Source organism: Oncorhynchus mykiss, chromosome 8 (genome assembly GCF_013265735.2).
Source record: "Oncorhynchus mykiss isolate Arlee chromosome 8, USDA_OmykA_1.1, whole genome shotgun sequence".
Classification (NCBI taxonomy): domain Eukaryota; kingdom Metazoa; phylum Chordata; class Actinopteri; order Salmoniformes; family Salmonidae; genus Oncorhynchus; species Oncorhynchus mykiss.
In genome coordinates, this window is record NC_048572.1 from 24,497,041 (window position 1) to 24,516,417 (window position 19,377).

General features: G+C 42.9%; 1 protein-coding gene across 1 annotated transcript in view; it reads left to right on the plus strand.

Moving 5' to 3' along the window:
* Positions 1 to 6,774: 6,774 nt before the first annotated feature.
* Positions 6,775 to 19,377, plus strand: part of LOC110529212 (protein enabled homolog) — a 106,749-nt gene continuing 94,146 nt past the window's right edge. The window contains 1 exon segment of the mRNA XM_036985106.1: positions 6,775 to 6,803. Within this exon segment, the coding sequence (XP_036841001.1) occupies positions 6,790 to 6,803 (14 nt within the window). The 5' untranslated portion in view covers positions 6,775 to 6,789.

The window sequence follows — 19,377 nt, forward strand, 5'->3', positions numbered from 1 at the left end:
CCTTCACGCTGATCCATGATCAGTTTTACTTAGGTTATAGCCCTCACGGTGACTTGTTGTGATCATATCTCTACTGAGCTGGATATCAGAAATATTTGACCTGCTCTATTACTTGGTTGGACACAGACCGTAGCCATCCAAGGAAAGTCTTCGCATACTGTACGCCCCCTCACACCCCCTATGTACCTCTATTTGAACACGAAATGTGAAACCATTGCAGCACAACTGTAGCCTGGCTGACGCGACCCACGTGCCTCACGGCAGAGGGAGAGCTGTGACCACACTGGTCTGGAAAGGAAGCTGTTTGTTTGATTGGTTCTCTCAAATATACTTTTTTTTACTTGGGGGTTGAGACCTCAAATTGTTTGGATTTGAAAATCCAACTGTTGTAATGGAAAAGGGCGGTGCTCAGGGGCTCTGCATGTCTGTGTTTGAGTGAGAAAGACATAGAGAACCAAACAGTAAAAGCACAGCCCACTTTGTCAATGAATTGCGCCGACAACATCAGAGTCATTCCGGACTCTGAAGTCAGGAGAACTTTGAGAGTTAGGTGTTAGCCAGACTAACATGACTGTCTGCAGTGTGGTTGAAGTCATCTGATGGAGCAGGGGGTCTTTTCCATGTGTTGGCTATCCATTACCTCTGTCTGGGCCTGTGACAGCCTTAGTACTTGGAACAGTGTTACTAACACAGCTTTCCTTGGGAGGCTCATTTTTAAAGCCCAGCCTTGGCAAAACTTCTACCTCTTACTTTCATCACTCACGTTCTATCTTGAGCTCTCATTCAACCTCTCAAGTCCTCTTTGACTTTCCTCAACTCTCTCTTTCTGAGCTCTCTTTTTATTCTGTTGTCCTTTCTTCTAGCTTCTCTCCTTTTTACTGTATGTGCCTGTCCCTCTTCTACTCAGTCTCCCTTTGTCCCTTTCCTTCCCTCTCAGGTTAAGATGTCCTGTATTGCAGTGACAGTGCAGGTGTCAGGATGTCGTCATCAGTGATTTACTCCGCTGATTTCAGTGGAGCTGGAGCTCAATATAGTCCCCTTCAAAGTCTCCCCTTTGTCGGGTAGGCCTGGGCTTCAAGGGGGTGCAGAGTCTGATGTTACACTGCAGCAGGGTTACATTCGCCACCAGCGCACGGACGCTAACCCAGTTATGTTTAACAGCTGTCTGTACTGTAACACGATCCCCCTCTCCTCCCTCCTTCTCCCCATCTCATTGTTTCTTCCTCCTGGTCGTGACTTGGTCTGCTCCACTGATCTCCTAAGACCCCTGGACACCTGGCGCATCTCATGTGATATATAATTAATAGTCCCTGACGCTTTGAAGTCATTGATGCCATGATGCAGTGCGTTGCGTTGCCTGGCAAAGTCAAGTAAAGGCAAAAGAATGCCCAACACTTACCTGATTCCCTCCCCTTTTCTCACTATTTTTCCCCCTACTCTTTTTGTTATTCAGACCTGGATCCCACAGTGCTCGGAAGTGCTGCCGCACATGACTGTTTTTCCCAGTGTGATCTGAATAGAGGCTGATTTTGCTTGTCTGTGCAGATAAAACCGCTGGGAAAGAGAAGAGCCTTTGGGCAGCTGGGTGTCGTCCTTAGTTTAGCAGCGAAGGGCAAATGTATTCATCGCACTTGTTCTCTTTGTTGTACGTTTTCTTCTGAACTGCCTCGGCTGCCTGTCTCTGACCAGACTCAGCCGTGATCTTTTTACCCTCCCATAAGGGCAGAAAAGTGGTGACGTACTGCTTAATGATGTAATTGACTCATTCTGCTCTTTGTTTCTCTGCTTTCATCCACACATGCCCAGATGCTGGACAGAAAACGGGGAGGATAGACTGAGCCCTGTACAGTTAGATTAAAGGGGAGGATACTGTATATCAGTTCTGATTTATGTCCTCTCAGTGGTATAGGGTTAAAGGGCTTCTTAAAACTTGTGTTTTCCTGTCATTCTGATGTTATGTTGTCATGGGGCAGTTGGAATGGGTAGAGGTGATCTAAGCAGGGTATTTGTTAGGGCTGGGAATTGCCAGTGACCTGGCAATAAGAAATTATGATGATACTATACAGGGCATTTGCAAATTATTCAGACCTCTTGACTTTTTCTACATTCTGTTACGTTACATCCTTTTAAAAATTGATTAAATTCATTTTTTTCCTCATCTAGCTACACACAATACCCCATAATGACAAAGCGAAAACAGGTTTTTAAAAATGTTTGCACATTTATTTACGTTTTGTATTCAGACCCTTTGCTATGAGACTCGAACTTGAGCTCACGTGCATCCTGTTTCCATTGATCATCCTTGATATGTTTCTACAACTTGATTGGAGTCCATCTGGGTAAATTCAATTGATTGGACAGGATTTGGAAAGGCACACACCTGTCTATATAAGGTCCCACAGTTGACAGTGCAAGTCAGAGCAAAAACCAAGCCATGAGGTCGAAGGAATTGTCCGTAGAGTTCAGAGACAGGATTGTGTCGAGGCACAGGTTTAGGGAAAGGTACCAAAAAATGTCTGCAGCATTGAAGGTCCCCAAGAACACAGTGGCCTCCATCATTCTTAAATGGAAGAAATTTGGAACCACCAAGACTCTTCCTAGAGCTGGCCACCCGGCCAAACTGAGCAATCAGGGGAGAAGGGCCTTAGTCAGGGAGGTGACCAAGAACCCGATGGTCACTCTGACAGATCTCCAGAGTTCCTCTGTGGAGATGGGAGATTCTCTGGTCTGATGAGGAAACTTGGCATCATGCCTACGGCGAAGCGTAGTGGTGGCAGCAGCATGCTGTGGAGATGTTTTTCAGCGGCAGGGACTGGGAGACTAGTCAGGATCGAGGGAGATGAACTGAGCAAAGTACAGAGATCCTTGATTGGGCAGGGCTTGCGGGCGCGCTCTCTGTCTGGGGGGCGGGCAAGAGTGGGCTCTGTCTGGGGTGGGGGCGAGGGAGCGCACAAACACACTCTGGCACGCTCGCTCACTCTCAACGGAGATGGCTCTGAGTCACCTGCCAACCATGCCCCACCTGTGGTAACATTTAATGCAAAATGGGCAGAGGGAGGGGAAATGGAGTGGTGGAGAGCAGAATCTCCTCGTGGTCGGCCTGGCTTTACTAGCTTGAGGGGCTTGGCATTACACAGCTGGATACCTTTTCCTGCTGTCAATGGCAGTGGTTGTGGTACGAAACATATGCATCTGTGCTCTAATGTGGATTTTGGTCCTATTTTTTTGCCATAATGTGCCAGTTAGTGTCTCCAATGTGTTCTCATTACGTGTATTGTAAAGAATACCCCACCAGCAGTGTGTGTTTTCCTCTGCGAGTGCTCCTAATTGAATCCTACAGCTCTTAATGTGAGAGCAGTGACAGCTCTTGACTTGTGGGTTACTGAACGTGGGACGAATAGCTCTCATGTAAGTGCTTTTATCCAACAATACAATTAATTCCCAGGGCAGATATATTTTTCTAAACTGAGGTTTTATGCTTTTTATTGTGTTGTGCATATTTCAATTCTACTATCCCGATGAGGATACATCAACAGGTAAACAGAGGAGTTGTCATATTCTAAATTATGTCATTTCTTCTTGAGCATGTAAACGGTCTCTGTGCTGCTCAGTGATTTAGTCAGCCATAGTGAGATTAGTCTGGTTGAAGATGTATTGAAATGTTTCTGGCCAATCAGGGGTTCCCTAGTCATCAACTACAGTGCCTTGCGAAAGTATTCGGCCCCCTTGAACTTTGCGACCTTTTGCCACATTTCAGGCTTCAAACATAAAGATATAAAACTGTATTTTTTGAAGAATCAACAACAAGTGGGACACAATCATGAAGTGGAATGACATTTATTGGATATTTCAAACTTTTTTAACAAATCAAAAACTGAAAAATTGGGCGTGCAAAATTATTCAGCCCCCTTAAGTTAATACTTTGTAGCGCCACCTTTTGCTGCGATTACAGCTGTAAGTCGCTTGGGGTATGTCTCTATCAGTTTTGCACATCGAGAGACTGAATTTTTTTCCCATTCCTCCTTGCAAAACAGCTCGAGCTCAGTGAGGTTGGATGGAGAGCATTTGTGAACAGCAGTTTTCAGTTCTTTCCACAGATTCTCGATTGGATTCAGGTCTGGACTTTGACTTGGCCATTCTAACACCTGGATATGTTTATTTTTGAACCATTCCATTGTATATTTTGCTTTATGTTTTGGATCATTGTCTTGTTGGAAGACAAATCTCCGTCCCAGTCTCAGGTCTTTTGCAGACTCCATCAGGTTTTCTTCCAGAATGGTCCTGTATTTGGCTCCATCCATCTTCCCATCAATTTTAACCATCTTCCCTGTCCCTGCTGAAGAAAAGCAGGCCCAAACCATGATGCTGCCACCACCATGTTTGACAGAGGAGATGGTGTGTTCAGCTGTGTTGCTTTTACGCCAAACATAACGTTTTGCATTGTTGCCAAAAAGTTCAATTTTGGTTTCATCTGACCAGAGCACCTTCTTCCACATGTTTGGTGTGTCTCCCAGGTGGCTTGTGGCAAACTTTAAATGACACTTTTTATGGATATCTTTAAGAAATGGCTTTCTTCTTGCCACTCTTCCATAAAGGCCAGATTTGTGCAATATACGACTGATTATTGTCCTATGGACAGAGTCTCCCACCTCAGCTGTAGATCTCTGCAGTTCATCCAGAGTGATCATGGGCCTCTTGGCTGCATCTCTGATCAGTCTTCTCCTTGTATGAGCTGAAAGTTTAGAGGGATGGCCAGGTCTTGGTAGATTTGCAGTGGTCTGATACTCCTTCCATTTCAATATTATCGCTTGCACAGTGCTCCTTGGGATGTTTAAAGCTTGGGAAATCTTTTTGTATCCAAATCTGGCTTTAAACTTCTTCACAACAGTATCTCGGACCTGCCTGGTGTGTTCCTTGTTCTTCATGATGCTCTCTGGGCTTTTAACGGACCTCTGAGACTATCACAGTGCAGGTGCATTTCTACGGAGACTTGATTAAACACAGGTGGATTGTATTTATCATCATTAGTCATTTAGGTCAACATTGGATCATTCAGAGATCCTCACTGAACTTCTGGAGAGAGTTTGCTGCACTGAAAGTACAGGGGCTGAATAATTTTGCACACCCAATTTTTCAGTTTTTGATTTGTTAAAAAAGTTTGAAATATCCAATAAATGTCGTTCCACTTCATGATTGTGTCCCACTTGTTGTTGATTCTTCACAAAAAAATACAGTTTTATATCTTTATGTTTGAAGCCTGAAATGTGGCAAAAGGTCGCAAAGTTCAAGGGGGCCGAATACTTTCGCAAGGCACTGTATATAATTAATACACATGTTTATGGGTTCATGAGTGAGGTGGGGTCCTGATTATGACCATGCATCTGCAGGGGCAGCCCTGCTCTGTCTGTTACTGACGGTGTCCTTGTAGTTGACCTGTTACTCACTCCCATTCCCATGGCGAACCAACCGCCGCTTCACACGCACTGAGGTCTGGAATCACCCCTCTCTCTACCGCCCACCCTTGCCACACACCAGGACCAGAATGCATCTGTTCTGTCAGCCCTTCTGGGGCTTTATGGAAGGGGAAAGTAGTATCATTAGAGGTGGAGTCGGTAACCTCTCTAAAGGTTAGTCAAAGATTAGGATTATGGGTCTGGTAATCTGACCCTAAATATGTGGTTATGGACAGCTTTGACCTCAAGATGATAGTGACTCTGAGAGTGGTTGGTTTCTATGGTTTTATCAGCCAGGGTTGTTGGGGCTATCACATGGTTAATCCTCTCTCACTGTGCTGAGTGACTGCTGATAACAAGCATGGAGTAGCCAGTACAGGAGGGGTGTGTCCAGATGAATGTTGTTGGCTGATGGTTGTGTGTGGGAGAGTGTTCGCTCAAGGGTGTGTGTTGACGAACCTGTCATCAGGAGCAATGCCATACCCTCAGTGCTCTTTCCATACTGTACATGAAAACTGTTATATAAGCGCTGCTGATTCTGGTCATATCCATTCATTTTCAGACAATGGGTCCTCTTTTTGGTTTTGTAGTTTTATAATCATCACCTGCAGAAAGGGAGACTTCCTCCTGTCAACGTGTGTGTCATAACTTCATGGCAATGCCTGGTTAAGCCTTGTTAATAAGCTCAAACACCGCTAATTCTGCCTGGTTATTATGATAAGTCTATTTTGGAGGGAGACAGATGAGGGGGGGTGGGGGATAGAGAGCGAATAAGAGGGAGAGGAGAAGAAAGCTCTGCTGAACTGAGGCCAGCTATAAACACCTGTGTGTGTGTGTGTGTGTGTGTGTGTGTGTGTGTGTGTGTGCGCGCACGCAGTGATTTCATCTTCTCCAAACGTGATCTTCATTTAACAACTGTCTGCCTGCAAGGTGAGGGGTGGGGTGAGAGCCTGTTGCTAGGTTACCCCTCCACCACTGTGAGAAGCCGGATTCCGCATCAGCAGCCGTTCACATCAGTGCTAGGCTAGCATGGAGCAGCAGAATCGCTGACTTGCAGCACCCATCCAGCACTTCATCAAGATTCACTGACTTTTTAAGAAGGGGGCAACATGAATCCGAGAGGGTGGTAGAGAGGAAGGTGGACGGTGGGACGGACTGCACCGCCCTGACTCTGGCAGCAGTAACGGCGAGCATTGGGCGCTGAGCTGAGTCAAGGGGAGCGTCGAGGAGGAGGGGGGTGGGGTGCTGGGGGAGAGCCATGCAGCTCCATACCTCCACACACCGCAAGGCTTCCAGCTTCATCCATAATGAAAGATCATGCTGCTTGTCTTCCAAAATGGACATCTACCGGTACGTACTGTATCCTGCCTACCTTCTGTACTGTATAGTCTAATATAGTACTAGATTCCTCCTCTCTCTACGTTGGATAATCTTTTTGGGGTTTTTCTCTCAGTACAGAATGTGCCCTGCAGTCGTGTCTTCCTCATCAAATAAACTGTTGCATATTTTTCAAGCAGAGTCTCCAGGCTTGTGGCATCTTAAACACAGCTTGAAGGGTTGGACAGGAACGGTTTCAAATGAAGCCTTATTCTATGAAATAGGTGAAGAGTTTGGTCCATTAATATCTAAAGTGTTCCATTATTCCTCTGGTATGACATATATATATATATATATATATTATATTATTGTTTTTCCTGACGCGGATGTTGATGTTACTAGAAGTAGTTGTCAGATGCTGCTGTTTCTATGCTCATTGTATCGTTCTCCTGCCTAGCTCCCCAACGAGCAGTAGACATGTACACTACTTAGTCTGGCTGCCGGAACATTAAGCAAGCCATAAACATCAAGTTAAGCAAAGGAGAATCTTCATCAAATATTAATATCAGTTCCTTCACATATCTGCTCTATGTGCACTGAGCGTATTTAGCCCCTGCCTACTGGGGGCTGAAGCAAAATCATAATTTCAAACGGCATATACACTTCCAGCCACAAGTTTGGACACCTACTCATTCCAGGGGTTTTCTTTCTTTTTTTAAAATTGTTTTCTACATTGTAGAATAATAGTGAAGACCTCAAAACTATGAAATAACACATGACGTGACATTAATCTAATGAATGTTATGTATCAAATCAACTAACTAGGTTTCGTTTTTACTCAATTAAATTATATAACAACTCATTAGGATTTGCGGCACCACGGAAGTTGTTTAACGAGTTACCATCTCCCAAATTAAACTCTAGAGATATATTGATAAGTATTAATCATTACCTCATATTGGTTTCATAATTAGCATACTCATTGCATCTGCTCAAACCCAAGCTTTACTGATCATTCCGTACCACACACATTGATTTAATTATTTACTAACTAAATGATAACACAGGATACATACATACATACATACATACATACATACATACATACATACATACATACATACATACACTGTATAGGTTATTGATTAGAAACTTAATACGATCAAAACAGGTTCCTAGTGGACTAACAGCATGACTGCTTGTTTATCAAAAGGGGGTGAAGTGGAGGGGGGGAAATGGAGAAACGGAACACTTAAACACTTGAAGCTATGCTCAAAGTAATCATAATACTTTACCCCTGAACCGCCGCCTGTTTGGAGTAAGAGATAATGAATGTATTTGTGTTTTGACTGTCTTCCTTTGTTGTTTATCTCTGTTGGACCCAGGCCTTTGTGTAAAGGGTTCTGTTATGCCTTCTCCCCAGCTCTTAAGTGTAAGGCTCTGATTTATCTACAAGAGGTCACAATGTCCTCCTTAGTTGTCTGTGGCTTCAATACCTTGTCCTGTAGTCTGAAGCAGAACTAACAGGATGGTGTTTACTTTCACTCGTTCTGGAAGAGTGGTCCTCTGAAGACAGCTAATCAGCCGTGTCGATGATCCCCAGTGGGGTGATACGAGCAGTGTAGTAGACATCGGGTTGAAGAGAATAACAGGATGGTCCTACTTAAAATCACTTTCTTAGATACAGTACTTATAACAGCTACTCAGCTGTAACATTGATTGTTAGAGAGGCTACTTTGTCGTCTTCACCTCGTGTTGATTTTCAGGGTTGTAACCAATGGAGACCGATGCTGCAGCTAGAGTCCTTCTGGTCTGATATGTTAATTCTCAACTCATCCTTTATATTCTGGTAAAAGGGGGCGTTCTGTCATGCTGACACACTCTCTGAGCTCCCTCGGTGTGGCTACTTACTAAGGCAAAGTATCAAAACTATGATCTCGTTAGAAAACTAATCACATTCCTATCTTAACAAAAACACTCTCATTGTCTTTGAGGATGAAAACCTGACATGCAGTGTGTATAGTGTTCAAGGAACAATATTTTTGTTATAATGTTGAAATAAATGTTTCATGACATCACAAAATAGATATTAGTTTTCCATAGACCATCTCTCATCATTCCCCACATTCAGATGTCAGGAATATTGTTCCAGTGTCCGGCCAGGATTGGGAGTCCCATTGGGCGGCGTGCAATTAGCCCAGCATTGTCTGGGTTTGGGCGGTGTTGGCCGTCATTGTAAATAAGAATTTGTTCTTAACTGACTTGCCTAGTTAAATAACAAATTGTGGACTTAAGAATTTTTGGTTGTAGAAAAAGAGTATTCTGTTACAAAGTCACATTCCAATCACCAATACTAACTGGTGAAAAGAGTCCTTTGCTGCATACAATTTACGTCCGGGCGTGAGGTGTCACAAAACCCCCACATCAGTCCCCCCTCCCCTCTGTGCGGAAGTGTCCAGTCCATCATTAATTTAAGACCTGTAGGTCAGTCAATCTGGAAAATGTCAAGAACTTTGAATGTTTCTTCAAGGGCAGTTGCAAAAACCATCAAGCACTATGATGAAACTGGCTCTCATGAGGACTGCCAGAGGAAAGGAAGACCCGGAGTTACCTCTGTTGCAGAGGATGAGTTCAATAGAGTTTCCAGCCTCAAATTAAATTGCAGTCCAAATGAATTGGGTTAAGACACATCTCAACATCAACTGTTCAGAGGAGACTGTATGAATCAGGACTTCATGGTCGAATTGCTGCTAAGAAACCTCTACTAAAGGACACCAATAAGAAGAGACTTGCTTGGGCTAAGAAACACGAGCAATGGACATTAGACTGGTGGAGATCTGTCCTTTTGGGTTCCTTTTGTGAGACGCAGAGTTGGTGAACGGATGATCTCTGCATGTGTATTTCCCACCGCGAAGCATGGATGTTGAGTAACAACACAATGTGGCCAGTCAACCATGAGACAAAAACCAGTGGTGTCCAGCCAGTTCCAATGCCGCCCAACAGGGCCTGTTCTGTTAGCCAAAGGGATGGTGGTAGATTGATGGCTGTGTTACATATGAAATCCTCTCGGTGACTGGCTGAATGGCAGCCCACAGTGCCCAGTAGGGTAAAACGCCTCCAGAGGAGGAACTGGTCCAAGTTAGCACTAACCTGCCACTTTCACACCGTCCCGCTAGCCACCCTTCAAACGCCTGATGAGGTTGGCTTGTTCACAAACACAGTGCTGCTGCTGTCACTCACACATAAGCTAGCAGTGTGTTCACAAGTTGGAGCCTCTGGAGGGTTGAGGCTGCACGCAAACTGATTTTCTCCTCAAACACATTCTGTATGACACGTTTTTCTTTCAGTTGCCATGTCATCGTTTTGCAGTCTCATTCCGTTTATGTGGCACCTGTTTGGTTTGTTTCTGCTTTTTGATTGAGTTATGATCCTTCACACCTGGCAGTTTCAGAAGGAGAACACATGGTGCAGTGTTGGTATGACAACACTGTATTACAATGTCTCTCCCACACCTCTCTCTACTACAACCTCTTGCAGTTAGAACCCCAGACAGACCTCAAATACAATTTTATTTGTCACATTTGCCAAAATACAGCAGGTGTAGACTTGACTGTGAAATGCTTACTTACGAGCCCTTTATCAACAATGCGAAGTTAAAAAGGAAGGCAAATTTGCTAAGAATAAAAAAGGAAATGGTCTGTTACTACAGTATGTGGAACCTGTTTGGTAGTACTGGTACCGAGTCAATGTGCAAGTGTACGAGGTAGAGGTAATTATGCTAATATGTACATGTGGGTAGGGGTAAAAGTGACTTGGCAATCAGGATTGATAATAGCAGCAGTTTATGTGAAGAGTTGTAAGGCTGTCCCCGACCTCCAAAAAATGAATCTTAGTCGACTGAAAGTAATCTACTTTCGACCAATCTGTTTGGTTGAACGTTTTTAACTTGTATTTTTCCATACACACCCTATGTGTTTTAAAAAAACAAATCAGCTTGTCTGACTCTTTAAGCCTACAGTATGATGAAATAAGACAAATGCCTCGAGGGTGCCAGAGATCTGGATAAACATAAAACATTTTAACTATTCTCCTGCTGGCTTTCGCAGATTCTGCCATTACTCTCCCGAAGTTGCCGGTAATGGGCTACACGAGGAGTCTGCAATGTTTTTCATGTGGAATGCCAATTTCTTACCACTTAAACCGATCTGCGTGCCAAGTATGGTTTTTGTATGCACATGTTCATGATGGTTGCATTTCATTTATAATAATATCTTTATCTCAATCATTGTCACGTTTTTAATCAAAATTCTATCCACAGCTAAATGATACAAAAACCTAAAGTAACTTCTATTGCCAACTATGTAAAAACAGCCTACATAAAGCCAACAACTAAAAACATTGTAGCCTGCAGGTAGAAAATATCCTGATTTTCAACAAAAAATAATTATAAATAAAAATCCAATAAATCACATTGGCTACACATGGCTTGTCTGCAACAAACTTGAAACGTATCAACTATTAACTTGGGTCTGGCTCAGAGACTTGTGCTAGCAAACTTGCAGCATTGTATAAAATATTCTGGGCCCTCAGTTTCCTAACCAGTGAGCTCAGGACAGACACAGATGTAGGCTATTTGCTCAAGAGATAAGCAGCAGGACTTGGGCAGGAGCTCACCGGTGCTGAGTACCGTCACCTCCCAGTTTTCTACTGCTTGAGCTCCTGTTCCTCTTGTAGAATATTAGTTAAAAAGTATTGTGGTGCTCCTGTACCTAAAATATAAACAGCACCAGCACCCAAAATGAGTAATCAGGTAGGCCGATTTTATGATGTTTCCACTGGATCAGAGCATGACATTTTTCCATTTCACACTGAGTGGTTATCGAAAGGGAGAGAGCTGGAACGATTTTAAGTACATTTGAGGTACTATTGTCATTCTCAATGGATGTTAAAACAGACTTTGTTTGCTTGCTGTTTTGAGGTGAAGGAAACATTACTTTGAAGATCCACAGGTCGGTCATTAGTGGTGGTGCTTTAAGCCAATCAGAAATACTATCAGATCCCCAAATGGGCACATTTCTATACCTTTATTTGTGTTCAGGCCAGGTAGCCTAAAGGCCTACTTCTATGCATGCACGTTGTTACTGAACATGAACAGGAGTGCTCCAAACAAAGACTCAGTTGATGGAATGAAATAAAACCAAACGTATTTCTCACAAGTGTAGACTATAAAATTCTCAAAAGACTGGAAAAATAATATTGAATGCCTTTATTTAACTAGGCAAGTCAGTTAACAAATTCTTATTTTCAATGACTGCCTAGGAACAGTGGGTCAACTGCCTGTTCAAGGGCAGAACGACAGATTTCTACCTTGTCAGCTTGGGGATTCGATCTTGCAACCTTTCAGTTACGAGTCCAACGCTCTAACCGCTAGGCTACCTTACCATAACCAAAGTAATAAACGTTGTATATTACAAGTTATAGGAATGAATGGTACATGTACTTCTGGTGATGTACAGAATGTAATGAAGGAATTGATTTACACTAACAATCAAACACAAACAATTCACACAAAGTTATGAAACAATGAATGTGCACAAATTGGTGGAGAGAGCGAATTCTGGACAGAAGTGTTTTGTGCACCTGGGCGCATGGTCAAGCCGATGTCTGCATTGGCCATGCTGCATTTATGGTAATATGGCCTCAGCAGAATTTAGGGTGGCGCAGTGAAAAGCTGTTGTCAATGAAGTGAGTTTGTTTATACATGATATACTGCCCCACCTACCGTCAACCAATCATGTCAATGGAGCCCTCCACGTTGTTACAGAATTTGGGAGGCGCATGGCGATGCGGTACTGAGTAGAGGTCGACCGATTATGATTTTTCGATACCGATACCGATTATTGGAGGACCAAAAAAGCCGATCCCGATTTAATTGACCGATTTTTAAAATAAATAAAAAATGTATGTTTTGATTTATTTGTAATAATGACAATTACAACAATACTGAATGAACACTTATTTTAACCTAATATAATACATCAATAAATTTAGCCTCAAGTAAATAATGAAACATGTTCAATTTCGTTTAAATAATGCAAAAACAAAGTGTCGGAGAAGAAAGTAAAAGTGCAATATGTGCTATGTAAGAAAGCTAACGTTTCAGTTCCTTGCTCAGAACATGAGAACATATGAAAGCTGGTGGTTCCTTTTAACATGAGTCTTCAATATTCCCAGGTAAGAAGTTTTAGGCTGTAGCTATTATCGGAATTATAGGACTATTTCCCTCTATACCATTTGTATTTCATTAACCTTTGTTCTTATAGGCACTTTAGTATTGCCAGTGTAACAACAGTGTAGCTTCCGTCCCTCTCCTCGCTCCTCCCTGGGCTCGAACCGGGAACACATCGACAACAGCCACCCTAGAAGCAGCGTTATCCATGCAGGGCAAGGGAAACGACCACTCCAAGGCTCAGAGCGAGTGACGTTTGAAACGCTATTAACGCGCGCTAACTAGCTAGCCATTTCACTACGGTTACACCAGCCTCCTCTCGGGAGTTGATAGGCTTGAAGTCATTAACAGCGCAATGCTTGACGCACAACGAAGAGCTGCTGGCAAAACACACGAAAGTGCTGTTTGAATGAATTTTTACGCGCCTGCTTCTGCCTACCTCCGCTCAGTCAGATACTTAGATACTTGTATGCTCAGTCATATTATATGCAACGCAGGACACGCTAGATAATATCTAGTAATATCATCAACCATGTGTAGTTAACTAGTGATTATGATTGATTGTTTTTTTACAAGTTTAATGCTAGCTAGCAACTTACCTTGGCTTACTGCATTTGCGTAACAGGCAGTCTCCTTGTGGAGTGCAACGAGAGAGAGGCAGGTCGTTATTGCGTTGGACTAGTTAACTGTAAGGTTGCAAGATTGGATCCCCGAGCTGACAACGTGAAAATCTGTTGTTCTGCCACTGAACAAGGCAGTTAACCCACCGTTCCTAGGCCGTCATTGAAAATAAGAATGTGTTCTTAACTGACTTGCCTAGTTAAATAAAGGTTAAATAAAGGTGTAAAAAAATAAAAAAACATTGGCAAAATCGGTGTCCAAACATACCGATTTCCGATTGTTATGGAAACTTGAAATCGGCCCTAATTAATCGGCCATTCCGATTTAATCGATCGACCTCTAGTACTGAGTTCAATTTGGCCTCTGTAGGCCCCACAATTGTCACACCCTCCACATGGAGCCTCCGACCACCTTTTTCGGATCAAGCATGAATTGGCTTTTAGTCCTCCTCAATGGATTAGTTCACTGAGATGGGCGCAAGTGTGTGTGTGTGTGTGTGTGTGTGTGTGTGTATACACACACAATGCATTCGGAAAGTATTCATCCTCAACTTTTTCCACATTTTGTTACATTACAGCCTTATTCTAAAATGGATGAAAAAAATGCTCATCAATATATACACACTACCCCATAATGGAAAAAGAGAAACCAGTTATATATATATTTACATAATTAATCAGACCCTTTGCCATTTGAGTTGAAATTGAGCTCAGGTGCATCCTGTTTCCATTGATCATCCTTGAGATGTTTCTACAACTTAATTGGAGTCCACCTGTGGTCAATTCGATTGATTGGACATGATTTGGAAAGGTACACACCTGTCTATATAAGGTCCCACAGTTGACAGTGCATGTCAGTGCAGGAGTGGTTTCGGGACAAGTCTCAATGTCCTTGAGTGGCCCAGCCAGAGCCACTCACGCCATGCGCCTCCCAAATTCTTGAACCTGATCGAACATCTCTGCAGAGACCTGAAAATAGCGGTGCAGCGGCGATCCCCATCAAACCTGACAGAGCTTGAGAGCATCTGCAGAGAAGAAATTCAGGTGTGCCAAGTTTGTAGGGTCATACCCAAGAAAACCACATTTTTAGGGCTTTCCTCCAATGTGAATGGGTGCGTGCTCTGCCCTCCTAATCCGGTAGTCCACGATCAGCACCTTTTTAAAAATCTTGCTGACGTTGAGGGGGAGGTTGTTGTCCTGGCACCACCACTGACCTCCTCCCTATAGGCTGTGTCATTGTCGTCGGTGATGAGGCCTACCACTTCCGTGTCGTCGGCAAACTGGTGTTAAAGTCGTGGGTGAACAGACCTGCACAAGGTTTATTCTGCCACTCCCCAGGGATTCTTTCTGGAGCTGGTTACCATGGTACTGTCAAAGGTCAGCCCAATTACAGCCAATCAGAGGCTGGTGTGTTGCTCACGCCAGTGAAGGACCCAGTCATCTAGTGGTCCCATGGGTCCTCTGTGTCCTATGGGTAATGACTTCATTGGGGTGGATTTGAATCCACAGGGATGGTCTGTGTTCTTCACAACTGCTACTACAGTACAATATTAATGAAGTTTTTTCCCGGGAAAGGTACATTTTTAGAATTTGACTTGCTTACTTGGACCTTACTCCATGTCACTTGAGTCCTGTGTGGCTCTGTGTTGAACGTGTTGATCATGAATGTACCAGTTAACACGCTTGCTCCGATGAACGAGAGCTGGTACTGCCCCTTGTCATCTGACCGGAAGATTGCATCACATGTACTGAAAATATCACACGTTCAGAATGTGGCTTCACAGAAGGTAATAAAGTTATGCCCAATTTCTACTTATCTCTTGAAAGCAAGTGAAGGCCTCCTGTTTTCCAGTTGAGCTATTTTTCAGATTTGAATTGTGCTTTGTGATTGCCTCAGTGAGCCCCAGTGTGAACAGCTCACAAAGTCATCATTGTAATTCTATGAATCTTACCCAGTTGATTAACTGACCCACTTGCCCAAATCTTAAATGCCCAGATAAATATACCCTGATTGAGTTGATATTGACAAATGTTCCACATAAATATTCTGCGGTTGGTGTTTTTTGTAATAATGTAAGTGACCATTGTGCTGTTGTTGCTGTTAGAAATACTAAGGTTCCAAAGACAAACCCACGTTTTATTCGTACGAGAAATTTGAAGTGTTTTAATGAGCAGGCGTTCTTTCATGATTTGTTTTATTTTGACTGGAGCAAGATTGAGCTTATCCCTGATGTGGAAACTGCCTGGAAAGTCTTTCATGATGGTTTTTCCAAAATAGTAAACAAACATGCCCCATTCCGCAGGTTCAGGGTTAAAGGGCGGGATAATCCATGGTTTTCTTCTGAGCTGTCTTGTATTATTCACGACCGTAATCTAGCCTGGGCTAAAGCAAGGAAATCACGTTCTGATGCTGATTGGCTTATTTTTAGGCAGTTACGAAACTAGTGTTCTTCTCAGGAAGGCCAAGTCTGAATATTTTATGTCTGTTACCGCTGATAACCTGAATGACCCTAAAGTTTTGGAAGGCTATTAAGTCTATGTCTGGTAACAGTAATGTTAATGAATTACCGTCATGTGTTTTGAAGGACTCTGTTGCTATATATGACACAACTGAAATGCTGAATTGTTTCACTGAGCACTTTGTATCATCTTGTAGGCTGTTTGATTCAGTGTCCTATGTCCCTGTACAACCCTGTGCGGATGAACCAGTGAGAGCTGGTCAAACTTTTAGCTTTTTGCCATTCTCAGTGCAGGTGGCACATAAAGCCCTGAAATCCTTAGATCAAAGAAAGCCTGCAGGTCCTGATCTTTTGGATCCCTGCTTTTTAAATCTGGCAGCTGATTTCATAGCTGAACCACTTACATGTTACACTTACAGGTTTTAAATGATATCACTGAAGCCATTGACAAAAAAACAGCACTGTCTCACTTTTTATTGATCTCTCTAGGGCTTTTGATACAGTTGATCATGCTATACTAAGGCAGAGATTGTCGAGTGTAGGTCTTTCGGAGCATGCAGTTGCATGGTTTGCTAACTATCTGTCTGATAGAACTCAGTGCACTCAATTTGATGGGCTTAAGTCTGTTAAATTGTCTGTCTTGAATGGTGTGCCCCAAGGCTCTGTACTTGGTCCTCTCTTATTCACTATTTATATAAATGATTTAGACAAAAATGTCCAAAATGCTCAACTTCATTTTTATGCTGATGATACTGTTATTTACTGTTGTGCCTCGTCTCTTACAAAAGCTTTCCAGAACATGCAAACTGCTTTTTATACTGTTCAACATACCTTGTGTCAATTGAAGCTTATCCTCAATACTGACAACTAAACTAATGGTGTTTTCTAATGAAAGAAATAGACCTCTGAACCTTTCACCTATTACTACCTGTCAGGGCAAGGAGATTGAGGTTGTAACCTCATAAATATCTTGGAATTTTAATTGATAATGGCCTCTCTTTTAAATTGCATATTCAACAACTTACAAAAAAATTGAAGCTGAAATTGGGATTTTATTTTAGGAATAAGGCCTGTTTTTTCTTTTGAAGCCAGAAGGGGGCTCGTATCAGCTACATTTATGCCTTTACTAGACTATGGGGATATTTTATATATGAATGCTTCCGCTCAGTGTTTGAGATCAATTGACACTCTTTACCATGGCACTTTGAGATTTATTTTAAACTACAAACCCTTACGCACCACTGCACTTTGTATACCAGGGTTGGCTGGCCTTCTCTAGTCACTCGTAGGCTCAGTCACTGGTATACTTTTGTTTACAAAGCCATTTTGGGTTTACTACCTTTTTATTTGGGCATTTATATTGTTCAGAAATGTGGTGGGTACTCTCTTCGTTCGCTGGACTTTATCCTGCTAACTGTTCCAAATGTCCAAACTGAATTTGGTAAAAGGGCTTTTATGTACTCTGCGCCATCGTCTTGGAACACCTTACAAAATACTTTTAAAGTGGAAGAACTTGTCCCGATTGGTGTTTTTAAATCACTGATGAAGGATTTTGAGGCTGATTCCCTGACCTGTCAATGTTTTTAATTTGCTGTTTTTTAAATGTTATACTCTTGTGAATACAATGGTTTTTACTAGAGTACTTGTAGTTTTTCATGTTGTCTCAATCTCAATCATGTTGTCTTAATCTCAATGAGCCCTTCCTGGTTAAATAAAGGTTAGATAAAATTATGAAGGTATTAATGGTCAGTCAGTCGCCTCCCAACTGTCCCATTTTAGAGTGTTCCAGTCTGTGTGCCAGTGGCTGAGGGCAGGCCTCCCCTGCCTCGTAAATACAGCCCATATAGTTTAGCCTCAGCCAGCTCAGAGATGTCACCTCAGCAGCTGGCCCGCCTGAATGTTTTTACAGTGATGCCTCACATTGTCCTGCCTATCAAGCAGCATGAATGAACATTGTCTCTCTCGCTCTCTCTCTCCCTATCCCTGCTCTCGCTGTCTATCCCACCAAATCTGCTTCTGTTATGCATGACTCATGGCAGTGAGTGGTGTGTATTTTTAAGCTGTTGGTCTGCTCCCTCTGTGCTATACTATGTTTGTTTGGTTGGTGGTGAGGAGGGGGCTCCCTCTGTATGGCTGGCGTCAGAGTGGAGGTAAGAGGTAGGGTGTTGAGTTGTTGGCGGTACGTATGGCAGGACCAGGAAAACAGCTGCTGGTGAGTGTGTGTGTGAGAAAGGAGGATAATCAGACTGCAGGATGTAATGACAGAGTACAACAGTTGTGATCTTACATTCTCACTCCCTCCCCACCCGTGGACATGCAAGCATAGTGACATAACACACACACACACACACACACACACCAAGGCAATAGGTCAATCCCTCGTATCTGATGCTCTCCGAGCATGTGTGTGACTGTGTGAAACAGTGAGAGCGATGAATGGTTTAGTCTGGGTGTCTCGCTCTTTCCCAGCTATGCGGAAGCAGTCAGGGATCCAGATCAAAACCCACCCACCTACACAGTGTTGCTAAGGCGATGGCTGTAGTTTGGAGAAAATTTGAAGCGCCAATGAAGGATTGTGTCTAGTGAGGGAGGGGGCTCACTGCACATTTCCACAACACGCCCCCCTTCAACCAGTCTTGCGTATTACTAGTTTCACATGGTGTGAAAGGTCTGAGGGAGATTTCATGGGAATGAAAAGGAATCCATTTTCGGCACTCTTTCCACTGAGAATGTTCCTTCTGCACTGTGACATGCTGTGGAGGGGGTTGAGAGCGACACACACACACACCTTGTCTTTTTAGGGACATCAGTACAACTGTCAGCCGTTTAAGAGAACAGCTTGAACTTGGAAATGACTGACTGTACTGTTCAGTGTTCATGTAGCACTACTCCTGACAATCAAGGCTTTCTCTTTCCATCTCTACTACATGATTTAGTCTGTTCAGAAAAATGTAGTGTGTTCATGGTATTTCATTCTTACACTGATATTTAAAGTGCATTCAAGGATAACAAGACCACAAAGTGTTCCAATGCTTCTGCTGGAAACGATCCTGGTTACAGAGCGCTTTGTTATCTAGCCAACTCTTATAACGATCTGCCTCTGACTATTGTTGTCATGCCAGACATGTTCGCCAAAGCTATACAGATGGTCCAGACTATCACCAAACCATCTATGAGTCATATGAATTCCTTATTGATGACATACAGATGTAGGATCTTAATTTGAGCCGGTTTGCTACAGTAGGAAAATGATCCTGCAGCAACAGGGAATGTGGATTATAATTAATGGACATTTTTGT